The following is a 21,760-nucleotide window of genomic DNA, read 5'->3' as shown; positions in this document are numbered from 1 at the left end:
TGTTGTCTCAATTCCAGGTCGTTGTCAGAAAGCCACACTCAAAAATGAGCTGCAGTGCTCAGGTGCAGAAGGGCTTGAAACATAATCTTCTCACTGTACCTTGGATCTAGGCGTGCCGGCAATTCAGGCCCTTGGGTTGTTCCTGCTACAGGGGTTGGTACCTGCAGGCACGGGCTGGACTATTGCACTCAAGAGCAAACAGTTGCTCCTGGTGAACGTTCAGGTTTCAGCGCCTGTAAGCTTCCATCAGGAAAGGAGCGAGGTCAACTCCCTTACCTCCGGGTAATACAAGCCAAAAGCTCCTCACTTCCATAATCCACGACGAAATTCAAAGGGGTTCTTTGGGTCCTGCTCTTCAGGTAAGGAATTAAAGCCTGGCTGAAAGAGAATTGTGCGTGATGAGGTTTTTGGAGGGGTTTGCCTGATTATTGAGCTGGTAGTTTGCTATTGACAGCCACCAGGGCATGATTCCAGCCTGGAATTAAAAAGGCTTCTTTCTTTGCTTCCTTAAGCGTGAAGAATGAAGTGTAAATCTGATGGATGATTTGGATTTGGAATCAGAGGCTATCCGCCAGTAATTTTATTAAAGAAAGAGGTCACTGAAATGCTAATGGTTATTTGCGAGGTTGCTCCACAGAGAGAGTTTGCTGAAAATGTTGTGATGCGTGGGGCTGGTTGGAGGACTGCAATGTGCTGGTTCTGAAACACATTCCCGCTTCAGAAAGCAAATGCATGTGCTCCCTTTGTGTCAGAAATACAGGCTTGCTCTGGGTTAGCCTGCTAGGTATATACCAATATGACATCTATATACACCCCATGACATAGATAATCTGAACTGATCAAGTCTAACTGGGGTATAAATTTATTCTTCAGATAACCAATAGGAAGGATACAGAGTTTTTACACTCATGTGTACAAGCAGTACACCTTTGCTAGTTTTTCCAGCTGGTGAATCATGCAAACCTGTGGCATTTGTTTTGTCTTTCCGTTTTGAAAAACAGGTTGTGGCCTGTGCCTGAGAGCTTGTAGCTTTACATGGGGAAGCGTGAACAGGAAAAAAAAGAAAATCAAACCAACCAAGGCTCCGTAACTTTGCTGCAGCTTTTAACATTCTTTTTATTCTTCCTTCCTTCTTTCTATATGTTGGAAAAGCTGACGGCATTGGGGAGAGTAGTTAATCATTCCACAGAAAGATCAATAAGTGAGTGCAGGCTGGGACAAGGGTCTTGGCATTCTGCAGCATCCATCTCTAGTTTCCCTTTCTACCCTACAGCTTCTCTGGGCAACCTGTGCCAGTGCCTCACCACCCTCAGAGTGAACCATTTCTGTCCAATATCTAATCTAAATCTACCACCCTCTTTCAAATTAAAGCTATTTGCCCTTTTCCTGTCACTACGTGCCCTTGTAAGAAGTCCCTCTCCAGCTTTCTGGTGGGTGCCTTTAGGTACTGGAAGCCTCCTCTAGGTTCTCCCCAGAGCCTTCTGTCCAGGCTGAACAACCCCAACTCTCCCAGCCTGCCTTCACAGGAGACGTGCTCCAGCCCTCTGTTCATCTTTGTGGTCCTCCTCTGGGCTCACTGCAAAGGGTCCATGTCCTTCTTATGCTGGGGGCCCCAGAGATGAATGCAGCACTGCACGTGGGGTCTCCCAACATTAATGAGTTAGTTAATCATGAACCGTGCTGAGATTTGTACCATAGTTTTAGTTACATCATACCCATTATCTGGGAAGTTCTTGACATAGAATGTTCCTCCAATGTGGCTGATTAAAAATGTACCATCCTCTGCTTTGGAATGGTAAACATCTATTAAAATGGTCTCTTTAATACAGGTATAAATATTTAGCATAGCAGGGAATTAAGGGCCGTAGACGAAGAATGCAAAAAAATCTACAAACCGGGTCCAGCCAGACCCATGTTTTTCTGTTTTTGTTCATTCACCCCGTGGAATGGTTGAGACATCAATGTTAAAACTCTGCCCCTCAAATAGACTGTGTTGAAAAGATGTTGTAAATAACCGTTGGTACTCAGAACGTGAGTAGTTTTTCATTTTGACACGTAGTTGAGCTTTTGTGCCAAGCATCTCAGTGTGACTCAGGGAGGGGTCTCTCCTGGGGATGCCTTATTGCACTCTACCTACCTTTGAGGGGATGAGTGTGATGTCTGTGTTCTCCTGAACGGTGCTTGCATTGCCTCCCTCTTCATCCTCTGTGCCTCTAGAGCAAGCGCTTGACCCTCACATGCCATGGTGTATTCCCCCGGTGCTTCCTCAGAGCACTGACGGTTCCTCCAGTGTTGCGACGGAGGGAAGACACAGTCGCTCAATATGAGTGATCAGCAGACTTCGTTTATTGTACCTTACAGTCACCTTTTATGCCTTCTTATAATTAGCTCATACATATTACAAAAGTTAAGCTCATTATTGGTTAGTTGCCTAAATACCAAGCCCGCCCCTTGTTTCTCTTCTGTAGTTATCTGTTCCCACCTGCAACATTCTTTTCCCACCAAAATCTTCCTGTTACTGTGTAACAAGAACAGCCAAAGACAGTGTATTTTGCTTTACTTCAGATAAGCTGAGAGCGATGTGCATTTTTGTCCAGCCAGCTGGACTATGTCTATGTGACCCTTTTCAGCTAGCCAGTTATCCACACTCCAGGTTTGCTGCCGCGACAAACAACACATCCTCTGCCCTTCAGCAGTTCACCAACGTTTTCTGCTAAGCGAGGACAAGAGTACAAGGGTGCTGGAAGTTAAAAGAGAGATTGCAGGTGTGAGATAATGCAGCTGTCGAGAGAGGGAACGGGCTGAGCTGATTGATTTAGCCAGGCTGCACGAGGGACTGTAAAAGGCAGAAGAGAGTGGCTGGTGGGAGTGAAGTCACAACTGACTGGGCACAGGTGAGCTGCAGTGTCGCCTCTCTCTGGGGTACACGGCTTTCCTCAAGCCTTCCGAGACGGGACCCTAGAAAAGCTTCCAAGGAGACTGTGGGAGAAGCAGACCAGGCAGTTGCTCCCAATCTGTCTCCTTCAGGCATGAAGGACCACAGCTGCTCATCTGCAGTGAAGCAAAAGCAGCAGAATTTTCTGTGATTCACCTCTCACATCCTTTTCCAGGGCAGTGTTCTTAGCCAGGGTACACATTGCTGCAGAATCCAAGTAGGCTGGCAAGTGTGAAGCACAGCCCAGTTTCCCAGACACATCCAGCAAGAGAGTCATTGCGTGAGACCTAGTGACATGTGTACGGGGCTGGCGGTGGGCACCCTGGACTTCGTGCCTGCCCTCCAAATCGGTTTGGTCAGACAATTTTGTGCCCGAGAACAGGCACGGTCAGGGAACGGGAACGAGCAACTTCTCCTTCAGAGAAAAGAAGCGGGAGCTGTGGGGGACTCCACTAACGCGACGCAGTCCCGCAGGGTCTGAGGACAGCAGGCAGAGCCAGGTGCTGACTTTGTGCCTCTGCCTTTAGCAAGATCCATTACTTTCCGTTCACTCCTCCCTCTCGGGAATTCCTTCTCATTTTCACAGCACATCATCCATTTCCAGGGGCAATACAAGCAATTTGACTTTACCCACATGATGGTTCTGGAGGATTTATGGAGGAAGTGTTCAAAATGAAGCTCATACTGCTCTTGTCCTTTGCTCTTCTAATATATATTTTAATTACAAGGTGGCTTACAGGTAAGAGACTCCTTACTGTACCCGGCTAGCCGGTTACCCTAAGATATCATGCCTGCGCTTCATTTCATAGACCCTGGAGGAACAAACACACTGTAGATCGTATGTGGTGTCTGACACCTCCAAGTTCAAGTATGGGACAACACCAGCCATCCTGATGACGTGAGACACCCCAGCCCTGCTGTTTCAGGGAAGGTGTCAGCGACTTCAGGGAAGCGCCGCAGGTGTGTTATCCTACTACAGACATGAGGGCGGCATGTTCAGTCTCTGCTGGGACAGAACCAGGGCCTGTGGGGGGCAGGAGCCTGTGCAGATTGCTTTGCGGGCTGTAGATCTGCAGAGTGCATAGCTCTTTGTACAGCTCTTTGCACATCACGTGTGGTAACTTGCTCGTAGCTCAGCGAGCTTTGGTTTGCAGTACTTGCACTAGTGTACCTATTGTCTTCCTGAATAAATCACTGCCCATAATGCCCACGAGTATGGTCCATGAGTCTGTAACACAGCTGGCGTATATAAGCCATGACATCTGGTAACTGTAAGGCATGTCTGTGCCTGGAGGAGGTGCTAGCAACGACTCAAGACCCTGACCTCCCTATTCTATGGGACTGTGAGACTAACTTAGAGCTCGGCTTTCTGCTTTGGATTCAGCTAACACATGTAGCTTTCTTCTCTCTATGGAAAGATTACACTTGCAGGGAAAAGCAGTGCATTTGCTCCCACCTCTTCCTTTCAGGCGAAGTGCTTGTCACCGTCAGCAGTGAACCGTCAGTTGTCTCTGTTGGAGAGCAAGTGACTCTGTCCTGCCAGCTGACAGACAGTGTCCCCTTTAACACGAGTGTGCTTTGGTACAAACTGGAAAAGGGGAAGGATGCTCCACTGTGTGCTTCATCCAGCCTGGGTGGGGTGGTGGATCAGTGCCAGGATGAAGAACGGAAGAGGATGGCGTGTCACTGGAAGAGAAGAGCACTTCTCCTGGTTATCCAGGCAGTGCAAGTAGCTGAGGAGGGGACATATGTTTGCGCAGTGAACGGCAGCGTTGTCACAAAGGCTACTATGCACCTTGATGTTACAGGTAAGCAGGGAGATTTTCACAGTGAAATGCGACTTGCTATGACCATGCTGAGTTCAGTTCCCATTGTGGCTCTGCGGCTCTGCCTATTCCTTGCTGGACAGCTGAGACCTTGTCAAGGTTTAGCCCCAGCAGGCAGCTAAGCATCACACAGCCGCTGTTAGCTCCCTGCCCTGGTGGGATGGAGGGGAAAATCAGAAGGGTAAAAGTGAGAAAAGATTGGGTCGAGATAAAGACCGTTGAATAGGTAAAGCAAAAGCCATGCACGCAAGAAAATCAAACCAAGGAATTCCTTCCCTGCTTCCCAGGGGCAGGCAGGTGCTCAGCCATCTGCAGGGAAGCAGGGATCCATCACATGTAGCAGTTTCTTGGAGATATGGAGAAATGAGCAAAGATGCGGGAAGCAGCTGGAACGACTTGCTTTGATTCTGAGTATCTAAAGATGCTCAGTGGGAAAGGTCACGTGGCTTGTCAAGGGGGTAGATAGTGTAACAGGGAACTGCATTAAGATGCTGAATATCATCATGTAGGTGCTCAATATCCCCATATAAATAAACTAGAGTTTGTTTAAGGGGTGTTTTATTTTAAATAATTTGTTTAAATCCTCTTCTGGGATTATGAATGTTCAGCTTCTCCAGTTAGGGCTGGTTTGCCTTGTAAAAAGAAAAAAATAGTTACTCAGAGCTATTAGGGAGGGTATTCACCAACGTGCCGTGCACCTAATGATATGGTAAAGGCCCCTTCTCCCTCCTCTTTAGAAATCCCCCATCTCAGTTGACCTGTCTGAAATGCAAACCTGGAAGTACTTGCAAAAAGCACCTTACCAGATCTGATCTGCTGATGGACAAGTCACACTCTGGAGCTTCATTTGAGGGCATGGAAACATCTAGCTTCCACAAATCTGGCGTCAGTCTATTCTGCAGGCCAATGCTATGTGTGAAGGCCCTTTTCACCTCTTTTCTTTTGAACTGATCATGTGCTAGGCTGACTTGATGCCTCCTGTTTTGGTGTGGGACAAGACAGGCAACAATTCTTTGCTCTTCTTCCCCTCCACACCGCTCCTTTTTTATGGACCTGTATCACCCCCCTCAGTCACGTAGAGAGTGCTCATCTCTTTTGCAAACTCCCAGATGCTCTTCCTGACCTTTGATCATCCAGGCTTGCTGGGGTTCACTGTGACTCTGGGGTGAGATGCCCTAGTGTTCAGTGTTGCTGTAGTCCAGGTAACCGGCCCATCTGATCTGACCAGCTGTGGCTGTTTTTATGAGCTATGAATTTCTAGCGCAACATACTGAGGCCTTCTGAGTTGTGTTGGTTCAATTTGCTGTGACTGTAGTGGTGTTGCAGTAACTCTAACCCTGCCTTGTACTCATTGACTAACTCCGTTACAGCAATTGGTACCAAGCCAACTTTGTACAGGGATCAGCAAGAGGAGAATATGTGTCGCTACACGTGTAAGTCAAAAAACTGGTACCCAAAGCCTGAAGTTATTTGGACGAACTATGGAGGAGACATGGCAGATGTGGAGGCCAACACCAATGTAACGTGGAGTGAGAGAGACCATTTCATGGTGCAAAGCATCATCACAGTGCCTTGTGATAAAGTAGATGTGGTGTGTGTAGTCCAACTCAACAAAACCAAGGCAAGCCAATCAGGTAGGCCACAGTTTTTCCCCTGCATCTGCTTTGTTGGAGGAATCAGAGCCCTCCATTATTGCTAGAAGAGCTGCAATGGGGCAGGTCTCAGCACCTTCCTTGAAGACCAAGCATCCTGCAGAGCCTGCCCATGCAGGAGAAATTTTTTCTGTTGGGTGGTAGACATTTGAGTTGGCCTTGTGGCGTCTTCAGGGCAACACCATGGAGTGATGATCCAGGGAAGTGCTGAGAGCAATCTTCCTACTGCCCTGCCTCTTTGGGCTGCGTTCAGCCATAGCTTACCTGTATTTTTAATCGTCTGAACCTGAGTATTGTTATCTCTTTGGCATAATTTCTGGGTTTTACCTTCTCACCTGGAATGACAGGCTGTATCATTCATGGTTTGGGAAGAGCTTCTTGCACACAATTCTGCCTCTTTTTGTTTATTTCAGCAGTCTCACTCTTACACACAGAAAGCTCATAGGATGCTTTCAAGTGTAGAATTACTGAAAATGAAATGCTCAAAAGCAGATGCTTTTGATTAGAGATGAAACAACAACAAAAGTGCAGGTGTTCCATGAGATCTCTTTCGTGGCATACTTGGTGATTCTGTGTTGTGCCGGATGTGGTGGTGTTAAATTGCCTCTTTTCCAGGTTCCTTGAATGACATGACTGTGGGAGGCACTTGTGCGTACAAGGGCAGAATAACAGGTTCGTTTGTAAAGCCCAAAGTGATGTGGATTAATTCCCAAGGAGAAGACCTATCTTCACTGGCCCTGACAAGCATTCTACAGGAGACGGACAATAGTGTTGCAATTGAAAGCTCCATTGAGATACCCTGTGGACAACCACCACCTTCGTTTGTGACCGCTGAAAGGGAACACAGCCTACAGGTGCCTCAACAGTCAGGTAAGCAGCAATTAAGACTCATGTACCTTGGCATCCTCTGAGCAAGCATAGCTACTCTCTCCTCACTCGCATACTGCATCATCCTCCACTAAGTGAGAAGGTGGGGCCAAACGCTGTGGATTATTTCACTGAGTTTCCCACCACACGCCATAGTGACATCCATTGAGAGTGTTACGAAAACTCACAGCTGGCCCGTGCTGACCAAGGAGAGAGGCTAGGATGCAAAGGGTAGAATTGCAAGATCAAGTATTCTATTCATGTGCAGGAGGTGTCTCAGCCAGACGGGGTAACCCACGTGTGGTGTTACACATGGTTCTTACACCTTTCAAGCGTTCAGTTACAACACGATTTGACTCATTGCTACTTAACACACACACAGAGACTACGGTTTGCAACGAAAAGACAATGCCATGGTGTCATCATCCACCTGACTCTTTGATGATCTAGACGTCCCTGGAGTCCATCTTCCTACGGTTGCTTATGTATGACACCAGGCAATGGGAGGGTTTGACAGAGGTGTTGGGGGGGCTAGGATGCTTGCAATGTCTCCATAGTCCAGGCATATCCTTTATCCTTCCTGGACAGCTTTCAGATTCTCAGAAACAAAGGTCCTTACCTCCAGATGGAGCTGCCCTGCTCCTTGCAGTGAGCTGGGCTCCTTCAGTCATACTTACTTAAGCAGGACTGTTCAGTATACAATGCAGACCACATACCTCTGAAGAAAGTTGAGACAATCTCATACTATATAGACTAAACGGGTACAAGAGTTCGGGAACGGGGTTTTGCCTAAGAACAGTCTATTGCTCAGTGCTTTGAGGAAGTCACTGAACCCAACTGCCAGGAGTGTGGCCGCAATGAGAAGAGCGTCTGCTGACCCCAGGAAAGCCAGGAAGACAGTGGGCCCATGAGATAAGTGCACACTAGCCTGTCTCCCAGCATGAATCTCTGTTTTTTGATGCTGCAGAGAAGTTTTTGTGAGAGCTCTTCAGGGTGCCAGCTGCTGAGAGTTGTACCGAGAAGGAAAGACTTTGGCATGAGGCTACTAGGGGGCGATTCTGCCTGAAAGGTGATGTTAAGGCCGAGCTGTCCTCTGAAATTTCTTCTGAGTGAAAGCTTTGGAGGACAACTTGTCGTAAGCTAATGTATTTTGATGGTATCACTCAGAACGATATTGCTCCCTTCAGAGACAGTGGCCTCGAATAGAATGAGAGACTAGAGACCAACTGCAAAAGCAAAAGACAGTAAGAAACTTCCCAAGGAAAAAGACAAATAGTTGCCAGTTTATGTCGAGTGTGGTTTTAAGCGTGTGTCTGTGGAAGACTCTTGGACACAAGGCAGTGAATATAAAATGCAACTATCAATGCTCATTTCAGCTTTCTTTGAGAACTTCTTTGTTCCTCTTCACATTTCCCGAGGAATGATATGGCTGAAAGTGTTCTGCTAGCCACGTTCAAATGCTGCAGATCATGTGAATATACAGCCACTGTGTGTACGCGTGTGCTATACCGCAAGAAAGCTGATTCATTTTTTCTATTGCTTGTTCTCCTTTTTTCAGAAAGCGGTGATTTCTTCTGGGTTCCCTGCCTCCTTGTCCTCCTTATTTTAGCAGGTAAGCTATTTCCCCCTGCCAGAGATCACATGAGCCAGTCCCTCTTGGCAGTGAAGATTCATTTCCAGAGCCAGTGATGGGCTGCACTTTGGCTCTTCGTACTGTGTGTGGGTTACACAGTAGTTGTGGTGGAGTTACTAATTCTGGTGGTTTTGCCTTTCAGCAACGCCTTGCATGAAGATTGGTAAGTGTGAAAATTCACAGTTTAGAGTCCTTCCCTGCCCGTTTCGTGAGCTTATTAGCAGAGACTTGACAGTGCAATGCTTGTCCTGTTGATGGGGTCCCTGGCTCTTCAGGCCCAGCATGCATTTGGCAGGGCTGTTGTATGTTATAATGAATGGGGGACTCTCCAGCTGACTGGGCTCCACTGAAGTAATGGGAGTGTTTGTGGCTGGTGGAAAAAATCCCAGTCAGGGCCAGGTGATGAGTAGCTCCAAGGGAGCATGAACTGTCCCCCATACCAGTGGAGTTCATCATTCCCTGGACTGTAAGGACCTTGTGGGTATTACCCTGATGTATGTCTTCTTCTGTTACTAAGGTAACTCAGGAGAAAAACTGTGTGTGAGCAACGGTGAGTATTCTGCTTATGCATACTCTGTCCTTGCCTGGCTTAGAGCCCTGGGGTGGGATACGAGGGATGCTCCAGCAATAGCAACAGCTCCAAGAGTGTTGTGCTGAGAGACCCTGACAATGTTTAAGGCTCAACTTGGCAGCTGGGGCTCCCTGGCTTTGGCTGTGCAAGGGTAGTGCCCCATGGCCAGTTGTGGGGTGCATTTTGAGTCTTCCTTTTTGTCATGGGACTACCAATACCTGCATGGAATGAGTATTTACAGAGTTTTTTCCTTTCAGCACAGTTTTAGTGGTGGATTAGTAAAGGTGAATGTTCAGGGTTTAGTGCGCTTACCTGCCCATGCTGCAAGCTCTTTCATGGAGCCTTGACAGTGGCAGGGTCTGTCTAATGCCATGGTCCTTGGACACTCTCCTGGCCTACAAAGCATTTGGCAGAGCTGGTGGTATGTTGACATGATCACGGAACTTATTGCTGCCGCGTACCAACTGTGAAAGCTCTGTGTTCTTTGCTATTCAGCCAAGGGGAGAAGCGGTGGCCTAAGAGAGAGGCCTCATCCCAGGGACAGGGAATGCTGTCCCCTGGGAAGGAGGAAAGTGCCAGCCTGAATTCCCTGTGTGATCCAGACAGAAGGGGCAAGTGGTGGGGCTACTCCATCATCTGGCTTGCTGGGTGCTGGGTGAGGGGAGGTGCCATATCCCTCAGCAGCTGACAAGGACCCAGTGCATTTGTCCTAACTTCATGTCTTTTTCTCCTGTGACCACGGTGACTTGGCAGTGGAACTGAATGTAAAGAATGGTGAGTCTTCCTGCTTGCTCGAACACCTTCCCTCTTGGGATAGAGCTCTCGGGCGGGTGAGGAGGGATGCCCCAGAAATGCCAGCTGTTCCCCGAGTGCCACGCTGACGGAGCCTGCCAATGTGCAAGGCTCAACCTGGCAGCTGGCGCTCCCTGGCTCTGGCTTTTGCAAGGCAGTACCAGATGCCCAGCTGTGAATAGGTACTGACTCTTCCTTTTGATCGGGGGCCTCCCAATACCTGCTGCGGAATTAGTATTTATGGAGTCTTCACCTTTCAGCACTTTTCCAGTGTCAGATTAGTCAGGGAGAATGTTGAGGGTGTAGTGTGCTTACCTACCCATGGTGCGGGCCCTTACACGGAGCCTTGACAGTGGCAGAAGGGCCCTAATCCCGTGGTCCCTGGCCATTCTCCTAGTCCAGCACACTTTTGGCATGACTGATGGGATGTTCTTGTGCCTGGGAATCCTATTATGGACTTCAGTCCATTGTGAAAGTTCTGTGTTCTTTGCTATTCACTTAAGGAGAGAAGTAGTGTCCCAGAAAGAGGAACCATCCTCAGGGGAAGTGAATACCGTCCCCTGTGTAGCAGGAAGGTGCCAGGCTGAATTTCCTGTGTGAGCCAGAAAAAGGGGCAAGGGTGTTGTGGTGGGGCTACTCCAGTTTATGCCTTGCTGGGTGCTGCTCGAGGGGAGGTGCCCTTTTCCCTCAGCACCTGACAAGTACCTTTTGTGTCCTATCCTAACTTCATGTCTTCTTCTCCTGTCACCATGGTGACTTGACAGAGCATCTGCGTGCATGGAACGGTGAGATTTTGTGCTTGCCCAAATACCTTCCACACTGGTTGGGAGCCTTGGGGAGGGTGAGGAGGGATGCTCCAGCAGTGCCACATGCTCCCCGAGCGTCACTTTGGGTGGCCCTGCCAATGTGCAAGATTCACCTGGGCATCTGGTGCTCCCTGGCTATGGCTTTGCCTAGTGGGTGCCCCATGGCCATTGCTAGGGGGGGTCTTGACTTTTCCTTTTTTGCTTGTGCCTCTCAATAACTGCTGTGGCATTACGTTCTACACAGTCTTTGCCCTTCAGCACAGTCTCAAAGTCAGATTTGTAAGGGTACAAGTATAAGAATTTTGTGCGCTTACCTACACATTATGCAAGCTTATTAGTGAAGCCATGACAGTGGCAGGGTGGTCATAATCCCATTGTCCTTGGCCATTTTCCTGGCCCAGAAAACATTTGGCATGACTGATGGGATGTTTTTGCACCTTGGAGGCCCTGTTGCAGACTTTTCACCAAGATAAAGTCTCTGTGTTCTATACAATTCAGTCAAGTGGAGAAGCGAATGCCCAAGAGAAATGATCCATCCCCAGAGAAAGGGAAAACCATCCCCTGGGAAGCAGGAATCTGCCAGGCTGAATTCCCTGTGTGAGCCAGACAGAAGGGGCAGGGTGGTTGTGGTGGGGCTGCTCTGGCTTCTGGCTTGCTGGGTCTTGATCGTGGGAGCTGCCCATTACAAGGACATTATGGGTCTTCTGCTGATTTCATGTCTTCTCCTGTGTCCACGGAGACTCAACAGAGGAACACCATGCAAAGAATGGTGAGTCTTTCTGCTTCCCAAATGCCTTCCCTATGGGTATAAGGCCTTGAATCAGGTGTGGAGTGATGCTCCAGCAATGCCACCTTCATCCCGAGTGCCACATTGAGAGAGCCTGCCAGTGTGCAAGGCTCAACCTCGCAGCTGGTGCTCCCTGTTCTTGGGCTTTACCAACATGTTCCCTAATGGCCAGTGGTGGGGTGGTTTTTGACTCTTCATTTTATGTTGTGAGCCTGTGATTAGCTTTTGGGGAATTAGTATTTATGGACTCTGCCTTTCAGCTCATTTCCAGTGGAAGATTAATAAAAGTGAATGTTTAGTGTGTTGTGATGGTGCAAGCTCTTTCATAGAGCCTTCACATCAGCAGAGCAGTTTTAATACCAGGCTCCTTGGCCATTCTCCTGACCCAGCATGTATTTCGCACGATTGCTGGGTTGTTCTTGTCCCTGCGGGTCCTATTATGAATTTCTTTACATTCTGAAGTCCCTGTGTTCCTTGCTATCCAGTCAAGGGGAGAAGCGGTGGCCCAAGAGAGAGGACCCATCCCCAGGGAAAGGGAATACTGTTGTCCTGGGAAGCAAGAAACTGATAGCTGAATTCCCTGTGTGAGCCGGAAAGAAGGGGCAGGGTGGTGGGGCTACTCCTACAGCAAGTTTCTGGCTTGCTGGGTGCTGGTTGAGGGGAGGTGCTGTGTCCCTCAGCACCTGACATGTGAATGGGGTCCTGTGGTTGTGATGCTGGTGGAGGTGGCAGCCAGTGAGGGTGTCTGTGGCAGGCAGGGGCAGTGCTGTGAGCGGTGGGGAGTGGGTGGGAGGACAGTGGGTGTCATCCTGTGCAGGTATTGGGTGCTGCTGTGTCCAGAGCAAGGGAGCCCCTGCCCCCACGGCTGGCAGCAGCTCGTGCCTGGGAAGCCCTGATTGCTCTCCCTTCGTTCTGCCAAGCCCTCACGTGCAGAGCAGCCTCAGCTGCAAGCAGGGGCAGCCCTGGGTGCTGAGAAGGGGGACTGCGGGCAATGCGCTGCCACCACGGCTCCGTGCCTGGGGGAGCTCTGGCTGCATGTGGGTTTGGAGGAGAAGGGATCTGCTTTGCTGAACGTGTCCCAGGATTTACAGCCATCTTCACTGGAGGTTGGGTGCTAATCAGTGTGTCCTCTTTTCACCCTTTCTTCTTGCAGAGCTACTGAAGAAGGAGATTGGTGAGTGTCGCTGACTCCCTGGGGCCTGTGTGTGTGAGCAGTTTGTGGGATGGGGCGCCAGGGTGGGAGAGTGGAGGACAAGTCAGCCCTCACCCCATGGGACAGCCAGGAGAGCCTGCACCGTGGAGCGTGACCGGTGTCAGGAATGCTGAGAGACACCTGGCTTGGAGGCCATCTCTGCTGGCTTTCCCTCCCCTTCCTGTCACCAACTGTCCCTGGGGAAAGGGCCTCTAAAGGCACCCATGGCCCTTGCCACAAGGCAGATGGGTTGCCGTGGCGGGTGGCTGGTGATGCCCAGGCTGCGGGAGGCTCTGTTGGGGGCAGGAGCATGAAGGAAGGAGATGCTGAGGGAAGGCCACAGTGTGTGTGATGGGGCAGAGAGCCCATGTCCCTGAGGAACCCTGGCTACTTAAAGGGATTTGGGTCTGTGCCGTCGTTGGTAAAAATGCTTCTGAGGGCCACATGATGAGGAGCTCCAAAGGAGCATGAACTATCCTGCATGCCAGATTTGTTGTTCATCATTCCCTGGGGTGGACAGTCCCAGAGGGAAATGGCTTGTAAGGATCTTGTGGGTCCTGTCCTGACTTCATGTCTTCTTCTCCTGTGACCATGGTGACTTGCAGATGAACTGCGTGCAACGAATGGTGAGTGTTTCCGCTTGTGCAAACGCTGTCCTTGCCTGAGTTAGTGCCCTGGGCTGGGAGGGGAGGGATGCTCCAGCAATGCCAGCAGCTCCCCGAGTGCCACGCTGAGAGACTTTGCCAATGTGCAAGGCTCAACCTGGCAGCTGGTGCTCCGTGGCTCTGGCTCTGCAGGGGCGGTGCCCATGGCCAGCTGTGAATTGTTTGGACTCTTCCTTTTTGTGGGGGATCTTGCAATCGCTTCTGCGGCATTGCCATTTCCAGAGCCTTTGCCTGTCAGCACAGTCTCAGAGGCAGCTCAGCAAGGATGCAAATTCAGGGTGTCGTGCGCTTTACCTGCCCATAGTGCAGCTCATTAGTGATGCCTTGAACAATGTCCGGACTGTGTTAATCCCATGGTCCTTGGCCGTTCTCCTGGACCAGCACGCATTTGGCATGAGAGATTGGATGTCCTTGTGCCTGGGGGTCCTATTATGGACTTATGACCATTGTGAAGGCTCTGAGTTCTTTGCTATCCGGTCAAGGATAGAAGCAGTGGCCCAAGAGAGAGGACCCATCCCCAGGGAAAGGGAATACTGTTGTCCTGGGAAGCAAGAAACTGATAGCTGAATTCCCTGTGTGAGCCGGAAAGAAGGGGCAGGGTGGTGGGGCTACTCCTACAGCAAGTTTCTGGCTTGCTGGGTGCTGGTTGAGGGGAGGTGCTGTGTCCCTCAGCACCTGACATGTGAATGGGGTCCTGTGGTTGTGATGCTGGTGGAGGTGGCAGCCAGTGAGGGTGTCTGTGGCAGGCAGGGGCAGTGCTGTGAGCGGTGGGGAGTGGGTGGGAGGACAGTGGGTGTCATCCTGTGCAGGTATTGGGTGCTGCTGTGTCCAGAGCAAGGGAGCCCCTGCCCCCACGGCTGGCAGCAGCTCGTGCCTGGGAAGCCCTGATTGCTCTCCCTTCGTTCTGCCAAGCCCTCACGTGCAGAGCAGCCTCAGCTGCAAGCAGGGGCAGCCCTGGGTGCTGAGAAGGGGGACTGCGGGCAATGCGCTGCCACCACGGCTCCGTGCCTGGGGGAGCTCTGGCTGCATGTGGGTTTGGAGGAGAAGGGATCTGCTTTGCTGAACGTGTCCCAGGATTTACAGCCATCTTCACTGGAGGTTGGGTGCTAATCAGTGTGTCCTCTTTTCACCCTTTCTTCTTGCAGAGCTACTGAAGAAGGAGATTGGTGAGTGTCGCTGACTCCCTGGGGCCTGTGTGTGTGAGCAGTTTGTGGGATGGGGCGCCAGGGTGGGAGAGTGGAGGACAAGTCAGCCCTCACCCCATGGGACAGCCAGGAGAGCCTGCACCGTGGAGCGTGACCGGTGTCAGGAATGCTGAGAGACACCTGGCTTGGAGGCCATCTCTGCTGGCTTTCCCTCCCCTTCCTGTCACCAACTGTCCCTGGGGAAAGGGCCTCTAAAGGCACCCATGGCCCTTGCCACAAGGCAGATGGGTTGCCGTGGCGGGTGGCTGGTGATGCCCAGGCTGCGGGAGGCTCTGTTGGGGGCAGGAGCATGAAGGAAGGAGATGCTGAGGGAAGGCCACAGTGTGTGTGATGGGGCAGAGAGCCCATGTCCCTGAGGAACCCTGGCTACTTAAAGGGATTTGGGTCTGTGCCGTCGTTGGTAAAAATGCTTCTGAGGGCCACATGATGAGGAGCTCCAAAGGAGCATGAACTATCCTGCATGCCAGATTTGTTGTTCATCATTCCCTGGGGTGGACAGTCCCAGAGGGAAATGGCTTGTAAGGATCTTGTGGGTCCTGTCCTGACTTCATGTCTTCTTCTCCTGTGACCATGGTGACTTGCAGATGAACTGCGTGCAACGAATGGTGAGTGTTTCCGCTTGTGCAAACGCTGTCCTTGCCTGAGTTAGTGCCCTGGGCTGGGAGGGGAGGGATGCTCCAGCAATGCCAGCAGCTCCCCGAGTGCCACGCTGAGAGACTTTGCCAATGTGCAAGGCTCAACCTGGCAGCTGGTGCTCCGTGGCTCTGGCTCTGCAGGGGCGGTGCCCATGGCCAGCTGTGAATTGTTTGGACTCTTCCTTTTTGTGGGGGATCTTGCAATCGCTTCTGCGGCATTGCCATTTCCAGAGCCTTTGCCTGTCAGCACAGTCTCAGAGGCAGCTCAGCAAGGATGCAAATTCAGGGTGTCGTGCGCTTTACCTGCCCATAGTGCAGCTCATTAGTGATGCCTTGAACAATGTCCGGACTGTGTTAATCCCATGGTCCTTGGCCATTCTCCTGGACCAGCACGCATTTGGCATGACTGATTAGATGACCTTCCTACTGGGGACCCTGTTACTGTGTCCATTGTGCAAGCTCTGTATTCTTTGCAGTTCAGTCAAGGGGAGAAGTGTTGGCCCAAGTCATAGGTTCCGTCCCCAGGGAAAGGGAAAACCATCCCCTGGGAAGCAGGAATCTGCCAGGCTGAATTCCCTGTGTGAGCCAGACAGAAGGGGCAGGGTGGTTGTGGTGGGGCTACCTCAGCTTCTGGCTTGCTGGGTGCTGGTCAGGGGAGGTGCCGTGTCCCTCAGCCTCTGTTGATTTCATGTCTCTTCTCCTGTGACCACGGTGACTCAACAGAGGACCTCCATGCAAGGAACGGTGAGTGTTTCTGTTTCTTAAATGCCTTTAGCACAGTGATAGGGCCATGAATCAGGTGAAGAGAGATGCTCCAGCAATGCCAAATACTCTCTGTGTGCCACATTGAGAGAGCACAAGGCTCAACCTGTCAGCAAGTACTCGCTGACTTTGGCTTTACCAAGAAAGATCTTCCCCAATGGCCAGTGGTGGGGTGGACATTGACTCTTCCATTTTGTGGTCGGCCTGCCATTGGCTTTTTGGGAATTAGTATTTTTGGACTCTTTGCCTTTCAGCACAGTTCAAGTGGAAGATTAATAAAAGCGAATGTTTAGTGTGTTGTGGTGGTGCAAGCTCTTTCATAGAGCCTTGACACTGGCAGAGAAGTACTAATTATGGTCCTTGGCCATTCTCCTACTCCAGCACACATTTGGCATGACTGATGGGGTGTTCTTGTGCCTGGGGGTCCTATTATGAACTTCTTCCCATTGGAAAGGCACTGTGTTCTTTGCTATTCAGTCAAGGGGAGAAGCGATGGACTAAGACAGAGGATCTATGCCCAGGGAAAGGGAAAACCATCCCCTGGGAAGCAGGAATCTGCCAGGCTGAATTCCCTTTGTAAGCCAGACAGAAGGGGCAGGGTGGTTGTGGTGGAGCTACTCCAGCTTCTGGCTTGCTTGATGCTGGTCAAGGGAGGTGCCGTGTCCCTCAGCCCACTACAAGGACGTTATCTGTCTTCTCTGATTTCATGTGTCTTCTCCTGTGACCACGGTGACTCAACAGAGGACCTCCATGCAAGAAACGGTGAGTGTTTCTGTTTCTTAAATGCCTTTGGCACAGTGATAGGGCCTTGAGGCAGATGAGGAGGGATGCTCCAGCAATGCCAACTGCTCGCCAAGTGCCACACTGACGGACCCTGCCAATGTGCAAGGCTCAACCTGGTAGCTGGTGCTCCCTGCATTTGGCTGTACCAAGGTCTTCCCCGAAGGCCAGTGCCTGGGTGGGTTTTGACTCTTTTTATTCTGTCGTGGGACACCCAATAGATACTGTGGCATCACTGTTTACGGATTCTTCTCCTTTCAACACATTTCAGCGACAGATTAGTGAGGGTGAATGTAAGGGTGCAGTGCGCTTCCCTGCCCATGGTGCAAGCTCTTTCATGGACCATTGACAGTGGCAGGACAGCCCTAATCCCATGGTCCTTGGCCATTCTCCTGGACCAGCACGCATTTGACATGAGTGATTGGATGTCCTTGTGCCTGGGGGTCCTATTATGGACTTATGACCATTGTGAAGGCTCTGAGTTCTTTGCTATCCGGTCAAGGATAGAAGCAGTGGCCCAAGAGAGAGGACCCATCCCCAGGGAAAGGGAATACTGTTGTCCTGGGAAGCAAGAAACTGATAGCTGAATTCCCTGTGTGAGCCGGAAAGAAGGGGCAGGGTGGTGGGGCTACTCCTACAGCAAGTTTCTGGCTTGCTGGGTGCTGGTTGAGGGGAGGTGCTGTGTCCCTCAGCACCTGACATGTGAATGGGGTCCTGTGGTTGTGATGCTGGTGGAGGTGGCAGCCAGTGAGGGTGTCTGTGGCAGGCAGGGGCAGTGCTGTGAGCGGTGGGGAGTGGGTGGGAGGACAGTGGGTGTCATCCTGTGCAGGTATTGGGTGCTGCTGTGTCTAGAAGCAAGGGAGCCCCTGCCCCCACGGCTGGCAGCAGCTCGTGCCTGGGAAGCCCTGATTGCTCTCCCTTCGTTCTGCCAAGCCCTCACGTGCAGAGCAGCCTCAGCTGCAAGCAGGGGCAGCCCTGGGTGCTGAGAAGGGGGACTGCGGGCAATGCGCTGCCACCACGGCTCCGTGCCTGGGGGAGCTCTGGCTGGGGACATGTCCTGATGGATGACAAGTCAGCCTTCCTAAAGGAGGTGTACACATGCTGTTTGCCATGTATCCCACGGAGTCATGGCACTAATCAAGGTGTTTTCTCTTCCCTCTCTAATCTTGCAGGGAACCAGAAGAAGCGGATCGGTGAGTGCTGCTGAATCCCTGCGGGCCATGTGAGCAAGACAATCATGGGAGGTGATTCCAGGGTGGGATAGCGGAGGTGAAGTCACCCCTGACCGCACAATAGTGTGAGCCATCTACCATGCCAGAGGAGCTTTTCCTCCATTCGTGGGTTGGACTATTCCAGAACGGACTGGCTTTTGGAGGCAGAATAATAAGTGCAGATGTGCAGGTTCAGTTTCCTTCCCTGCCTGTGCTGTAGGCTCAGTAATGGGGAGTTGACTTTGGTAGGGTTGTGCTATTCCTGGGCTCCTTGGAATGTCTTTTCCCCCAGCGGGCATTCAGAAGGGCTGGTGGGATGTTCTTGTGACTGGGGTGCTCCAGTGTTCCTTTGATTCAAGGTGCTAAGCAAGGTGTTCTCCCTCTCTTCTTGCAGAGCAGCAGAAGAACGAGATTGGTGAGTTCCGCTGCCTCCCTGGAGGCCTTGCGTGCCACCCAGTTGTGGCATTTAAGGGGTTTTCACAGGGTGTTGCTTGTGGTGTTGTGGCTGGTGGAGCCTTTGGTGTTGGTCGGAGAGTGAAGGAAGGGTACGTTGAGGGAAGGCTGTGATGGGGCTGATGGGGCTGCAGAGCCTGGGCCACCAACCAGACGTGGGGGCTGGACGGATGGTGCGTGATGATGGGGTAGGGAAGACATCCCTGCCAGAATCAGAAGCATGTCAGATGCAACTTCAGGGAGCATCAATGCCTGCCTTGGAGCTAACCCCTTAAGCTCACGTGTCAGGACTTCACGATCCTGCCCTGCTGGGTCGCCTTTTCACATCCATACAGAAATGCACAAGCTCGGCTGATTCGGCTCTTTCGATTATTTAACGTTTACTGGGTCCGATCTGACTTCTCAGCAGCTTGGTTTGTAGAGCAGACTCTCTGCCTGCCACATCTCCCCTGCCTTCCTTCCCTGCCCACCCTCTCAGGTACAAAGCTGCCACGGCTACACGTACCCAGAAACTCTCTGGGAAGCGCAGTGCCTCCTCTCTTCAGAGGGTTACTGACAATTCCCCCAAGCTCTTCCTTTGTATCCAACCCCACCCGAGAAATCCACAAGAAGTGGCTGACATTTATTCCGCGGAGTGTCACAAAGGGGACTGGTCCCTTTCTGTGTCTCTGGACATTCCGGGGTGCTGACCAGGGGTCTCACATGCTGTGAAATGTGCAGTGTGGCAGGTGGGACATCCACCCAAAACACTGGCAAGGCGGCAGAGTGGGACCTGAGAGAGAAAGTAGTCCCCAGGCGGGAAACTCAGCCCAGCCTCAGATCCTTCTCCAGCCCCCACAGGTAATCACAGCGCTGGAGAGGGCAAGAGGGAATCTGAGCATCCGTTAACCTGCAGAGTTTAGTCTCAGCCTGGGATGTCTCAGCTTGGAGTTGGAAATTTTTTCCAGTCAATGTTTTGAATTTGCTTTCTCTCACCCTTGGTTTTTTTCCTTTTTGTCTCTCCTATTTGCTTTCAGAATTCATAAAGGCTCGTGGCTATACAGGTAAAACACTGCACTTACTCATGTCTGTACTCAATGGCGTGACATCTGTGACTACTGCAGAAGCAGTGCTGAGCATGGGCTGGACCGTGAGTCTACAAATGCCTTTTATTGCAGTGGTGCATAGGTATTTCACTGGGCTGTGACATAGTTGAGAGTGAAAGTGTAATGCGTGTGCCTGAGAGCAGTCCTTCCCTGGGGGTAAGAGGTCTTTCCAGACCGTTACAGGCAGATTTTCAGAATGACGTTGTAGGCAGATTTTCAGAATGAATTGCAGTGCAGCACCCTTTCCTTCTCTTCTCTTTAGAAAAGTGTTTAGAAAGCCCCAAATACCTGTTTTTTACAGATGACATCGTGGTTGATTGGGACACAGCCCATCCAAACTTGTCTATTGCTGGGGACAAGAAGAGTTTCACGTATCAATCACAGGTCCAGAAAGTGACTCTCCATGAGGGCAGTTTTGATTCCTCTGTCTGCGTGCTGGGCTCAGAAGGTTTCTCCTCCGGCAAGCATTACTGGGAGGTGGACGTGGGAAAATGCAGTGACTGGGACCTGGGAGTAGCCAGGAAATCCGCCCCAAGGAAAGGAAGAATAACTCTGTCACCTAAAGAAGGATTCTGGGCTCTGGGCTTAAGTGTTAAATTTTGCTGGGCAAGAACCGATCCATGGACACAGTTAGAGGTGCAGGAAAATCCCAGGAAAGTTGGGGTTTTCCTTAACTGTGAAGAGAAAACTCTGACTTTTTTCAATGTCACCAACATGTCTGTGATGTTCACGTTTCAAGACTGTGCATTCTCCGAAGCAGTTTATCCATTCTTTAAAAACTCACACAGAGAATCAACCATCAGGATTTGCTCAGTTGAAGAGGAATAATGTGTGTTTTAATGTAGTAATTTTGTTGCGACATGAAAGAGCATATTATTTTCTGAGACAAATTTAATGCTTAATTGCGATTTATGTATTACGTGTTCTTGACCACAATCTGTATTATGCATAGTGTAACACCTTTAGCTTAAAATATATTCCTTACCCCAGCCTTTTCTGCATGCATTTTGTCCAATACTTGCGGCATGAATGTAGACACGAGCTATCACGTGCTGTGGTTTTAGGAATTGTATGTTTAACTCAAGAACAGTTTCCGTAGTCTTTCCTTCTGAAAATCATGTCAGCCCTTATGATGCATTTCGGTCATCATCATTCTCTGAGGTTTAGTTCTGCCCTGCTGCACTGTGTAATTTGCATTTACATACAAAGCTCAACTTGACATCGTGAATTCAAATACACACACCTTGATAAATGCACAGCACCCCATAAAGGTAAGCTCTCTTCATCACTCTTCTGGATGGAATTGTCAGAAATTTGGAGGAAAGGAAAAAAATTAATCCAGAGTAATTAAAAAGAGAGTAATGTGTCTATACTTCACTTCTTGAGTGGAGAACGTGCCATCTGTGCTTGAAGAAGAGTCTGAGAGGGAATGTAAATCAGCGTACTGGGTTTGATGCTGGACAGCCTGTGTCAGTAAAGATGTCCCAAACTGAAATATGACCAATGGTACTAGTCATGCCTAAAAATCTCTACGCCAGGGAAGCAAGAGATTGCTCAGGAAAAAGACCCCGAATCACTACTCAGTGGGTTTCTTCCTCCTCTTAATTAATTCTGCCGTTTGTACTTCCAACCGAGCACATTTCCTTTTCTGTCCTTTTTTACAGGAATTCGGGATGAACCGCACATGGATGGATGAAGCAGCCTGTCGCTCATCGTGACCATAACACATTTTTGTTGTATTTGATCATTTGCAGCCTTAGGTTCAAAGGATATCACCCTTGAAAGGTAGATCTGTGATGTCGTTTTACCAGCGAAAGACATTTTGTCTCCACCAATATCTAACATTGGACTATATATGATCCAGTACACAGGCCAACAGGGGCTGTTGTTTAACCCACCATGG

At 50.3% G+C, this 21,760-nt stretch overlaps 1 protein-coding gene across 21 annotated transcripts; it reads left to right on the top strand.

Annotated features, from left to right (window-relative positions):
* Positions 1-108: 108 nt before the first annotated feature.
* LOC119148919 (butyrophilin subfamily 2 member A1-like) lies at positions 109-20,852 on the top strand. 21 transcript variants are annotated; one of them, XM_037389639.1, is made up of 19 exons: positions 136-359; positions 3,522-3,674; positions 4,405-4,743; positions 6,132-6,395; positions 7,029-7,283; positions 8,839-8,892; positions 9,056-9,076; positions 9,431-9,463; positions 10,238-10,258; positions 11,041-11,061; positions 11,822-11,851; positions 13,023-13,043; positions 13,667-13,687; positions 14,872-14,892; positions 15,516-15,536; positions 18,281-18,301; positions 18,714-18,734; positions 19,789-19,901; positions 20,159-20,370. In XM_037389639.1, exons 2-19 carry the CDS (start codon positions 3,590-3,592, stop codon positions 20,252-20,254), a joined length of 1,458 nt encoding a protein of 485 aa, XP_037245536.1. In that variant the 5' UTR covers positions 136-359; positions 3,522-3,589; the 3' UTR covers positions 20,255-20,370. The 21 variants fall into 21 exon arrangements, 19 of the variants coding, with proteins under 19 accessions (XP_037245539.1, XP_037245540.1, XP_037245541.1 ...); XM_037389628.1 differs by having other exon boundaries at positions 169-359; positions 3,540-3,674; positions 19,789-19,815; positions 20,159-20,852; XM_037389627.1 differs by having other exon boundaries at positions 169-359; positions 19,789-19,815; positions 20,159-20,852.
* The last annotated feature ends 908 nt before the right edge of the window (positions 20,853-21,760 follow it).

Source organism: Falco rusticolus, chromosome 5, assembly GCF_015220075.1.
Source record: "Falco rusticolus isolate bFalRus1 chromosome 5, bFalRus1.pri, whole genome shotgun sequence".
NCBI lineage: Eukaryota > Metazoa > Chordata > Aves > Falconiformes > Falconidae > Falco > Falco rusticolus.
The sequence above is the reverse complement of the archived record's forward strand: the minus strand, read 5'-3'. Positions and strand labels throughout refer to the sequence as shown.

Bases quoted from the DNA above. Each gene is read 5' to 3' on its own strand.
- LOC119148919 (XM_037389628.1), top strand. From the start codon at position 3,590: ATGGAGGAAGTGTTCAAAATGAAGCTCATACTGCTCTTGTCCTTTGCT. The intron at 11,852-13,022 runs GTGAGTCTTTCT...TTCTTCTTGCAG, and splicing joins GGAACACCATGCAAAGAATG to AGCTACTGAAGAAGGAGATT. The intron at 18,302-18,713 runs GTGAGTGCTGCT...CTCTTCTTGCAG, and splicing joins GAACCAGAAGAAGCGGATCG to AGCAGCAGAAGAACGAGATT.